General features: G+C 37.6%; 1 protein-coding gene across 1 annotated transcript; it reads right to left on the minus strand.

Annotated features, from left to right (window-relative positions):
- LOC18593053 (beta-amyrin 28-oxidase) lies at window positions 1161-2864 on the minus strand. The gene is made up of 3 exons (XM_018125538.1): window positions 1916-2864; window positions 1596-1783; window positions 1161-1454 (listed from the first exon to the last, which is right to left on the minus strand). The coding sequence occupies exons 1-3, from the start codon at window positions 2862-2864 to the stop codon at window positions 1161-1163; spliced, it is 1431 nt and encodes a 476-aa protein (XP_017981027.1).

Genomic DNA, 3149 nt, shown 5'->3' on the forward strand with positions numbered 1-3149 from the left:
AAGACTAAGAGCGGCAATGAATAGCAGTTTTTGAGAGAAAAGAAAGGCTCTCTAACGAAAGAAACGAGAAGAAATTGAAGGCAACTGAAGATCAAGAATCAAAAAAGGTTTTGATATTCCTTTACTCTTCAATTCTTTCTTGTTCTTTTGCTGTAGAAATGATCTTTTCTCTGGAATTAATTATGTTTGTTGTAGAAATAATGATAAACTAAATTTGTTTTCTAAGATTAGGGGTTATTTTTTTATGTAATTTGAACATATGATTCTCATTGCGTAGTTTTGATAGATGATGCGTGGTTTATTCAATTTTGTACTTTTTGCTTTTTATTGGTTGATCACTAGTTAAAATGTCTTAGGTCACTAAATGCAACTCGACAAAAGGAATTTAGAATAAACCATTGTTTTGAATAGCCTATATTTGATTCACTTCTAAGTTAGGTGATAGTTTCGTATTTAGGATAAACATATACCTAAATATCTTAAGCAGCCATAACACGAACGTAATGAATCTTTTTCTAATTAGTTTTGGAAAGGTATGTATGCACAATCTCGATAAAAACTTGTATATAATATGGATTCTAGGTTAGCTATGTATCCCATTACTCTAAGTTAAGAAGAATGATTTAATTCAAGTGAAAATTTGAATAATACGATAATCCTTGGTTTTGAATTAATATTTCTCTTAGTGAAATTTTATTGTTCGTTATTTACTTAGTTAATTAACCACTTTTAGTTTAAATAATCATTTGAAATTGAGTGTTTAGATAAGACTAACTTTGTTATAAATTTAATACTTACCGAAAAATAAGTACGAATCTCTATGGGAAATAATATTCAACTTACCTTTATATTATTTGTACAACCATATGCACTTTCGTATAGTAATCCGACAACAAAGACATATAATAAAATTTTAACTTCTCATCGATGAAGAAAAGGCGTTCCTATGTATATCCATTGGAAGTTATTTCGGAATCTAATTAGCTTGGAGCATAGGATTTAACTAAAAATATATACCAATTATAAAAACAACTGAAACAAGATGACAGTTCAACTTATTTTAAGAACTTACCATGCATAGATATGGAAATTGCATGCTTACGGAAAATAGGGAGACACCAAAGATTTATTTATTCTATTTAATGTGTCAGCCTTGATGCTCATGCGGCTTGGAGCTTAATGGGAAGACCCTCCTCTGGAATGGGTGAAGGACTATAGAAAATCTTCTCATTGGGATTCAGTTTCTCCCATTTGAATCTGGTGACCAGGTTGTGTATGAAAGTGAGGATTTCCAGTCGGGCATACTCCTTCCCAGGGCACATACGAGGACCTCCACCAAATGGAACATATGTGTAGGGTGCGGGACCATTTCCTTCAAACCTTGAAGGATCAAACTTCTCTGGATCTGGGAAGTACTTGGGGTTCTTGTTTGTTGAATGGACAGTCCAGAAAGCCTGAAGCAAATGAAGAAAACAAATAAGGGTATAGGAAAGTACTGACCAGTAGATGGCTAGATAGGAAGGATAGATTCTTTAAAACTACAAAATCATGAGAATGACATGATGATTTTTGCAATGGAAACACAGAGGTATTACCTTCCATCCCTTTGGAATCGTATAACCTGCGTAAGTAAAGTCGGTGATGGCCTCTCTAAAAGCTCCATTAGCAGGTGGTGCCAGCCTCATCGCTTCGCATACTACGCACCACGTGTACTTCATCTTCTGAATATCTTCCCATCCCAATGGTTCTCCAGGCCCTTTGGACCTTAAGATATCATTTTGTTCTGCAATTAACCCAAAAAGATGAAATATTAATTAATTGCCCGAATATAAATGTTAAGTATATTAGTAATTTGTAGGAGTCGACGAGTCACCTGGTGCTAAAATCTAAAATAATGACTGACTAATTTGCATACCTTCCAACACCCTGTTATATACGTCAGGATAGTCAGAAAGATAGCTAACGGTGAAGGTGATTGCGGTACTTGTTGTGTCATGGCTTGCAATAAAGAAGCCTACAATCTTGTTGAGGATCTCTATCTCAGTCATACCGTCCATCAGCATGCTATCCACTATGTCTGAAGCAACCGTCATTCCTTTCTTTAACAGCTCGTTTTTCTTCTTGGTAATGAAGGCTAAAAGCTCTCGGCGGATCACTTTGCCTGCTTTCACGGCGCGATTGAATGTTGTTCCAGGAAGATCAATGGGTACGGAAATGAGACCAGCAGTCGCAAAAGCGAAAGGCTTGGCAAAATTTTCGATCTCTTCCTTTTGTTGAACACTCATGAATAGACGACAGGCGAGTGAGAAGCCGTACTTCTTGGAAAGAGGGGAAACTTGGACTTGATTGTAGGGGGACCAATATTGGTCTAGGTGCTCCTTTGCCATGACATCCATTACGGGTACGTAACGTTGAAGTGACTCTGGCTTGAGCAAAGGAAGCAGATATGTCCGAAGAATAGTGGATTCTTCTTCGGAAGAATTATCAACACTGGATGGATCCAACAAAGCTTTCTTCATGGAACGAGGCCACCAGGCGGTGACATACTTGTTGTGGCCAGAGAAGAGGAACTTGTTGCCAGCAGCACCGCAAAAGACAGCCATGTCCTCTCCGAGCAATGATGTACGGAACACATCGGGTGAATATTTGGTACTTCTGTCATTTATGAATTTCACAGGAGTTCCCCGTCTCAAACCCAGCACATAATCCAAGGTTTCGCCAATGTATGGGAGACCCTTTCTACCCGGAGGAAGGTTGGGGGTGGCGGCCCTGGATTTGTACTTATAAACCAAGTAGATGACACCAACGGGCACGTATAAAACTACAAAGTGGACCAAGTATGGCATCAAACAAGCAATGTCCATGACTGCTTAATTAATCTTTCACCTTACCTTTGCTACTTTAATTAACAAGGGTGTTACACACTGGAGTGGCGAATGAGCCCAGAATCAGCTACAAAATATATATAAGAAGGAACTAATGGACATTCATCTCACATCTGGTTGCCATATTTATAGTCAATTGCCCATGGATTGAGTTAGTATAACAAACGAAAATTTTTTCAGCTTTCAAATTTTGACAAAGTTGGCAAAACGTTGTTTGATTCGGAATTTTAACAGCTGTCAAATTTTGCAACTTGTTCCCACCCT

Source organism: Theobroma cacao, chromosome 8 (genome assembly GCF_000208745.1).
Source record: "Theobroma cacao cultivar B97-61/B2 chromosome 8, Criollo_cocoa_genome_V2, whole genome shotgun sequence".
Taxonomy (NCBI): Eukaryota; Viridiplantae; Streptophyta; class Magnoliopsida; order Malvales; family Malvaceae; genus Theobroma; species Theobroma cacao.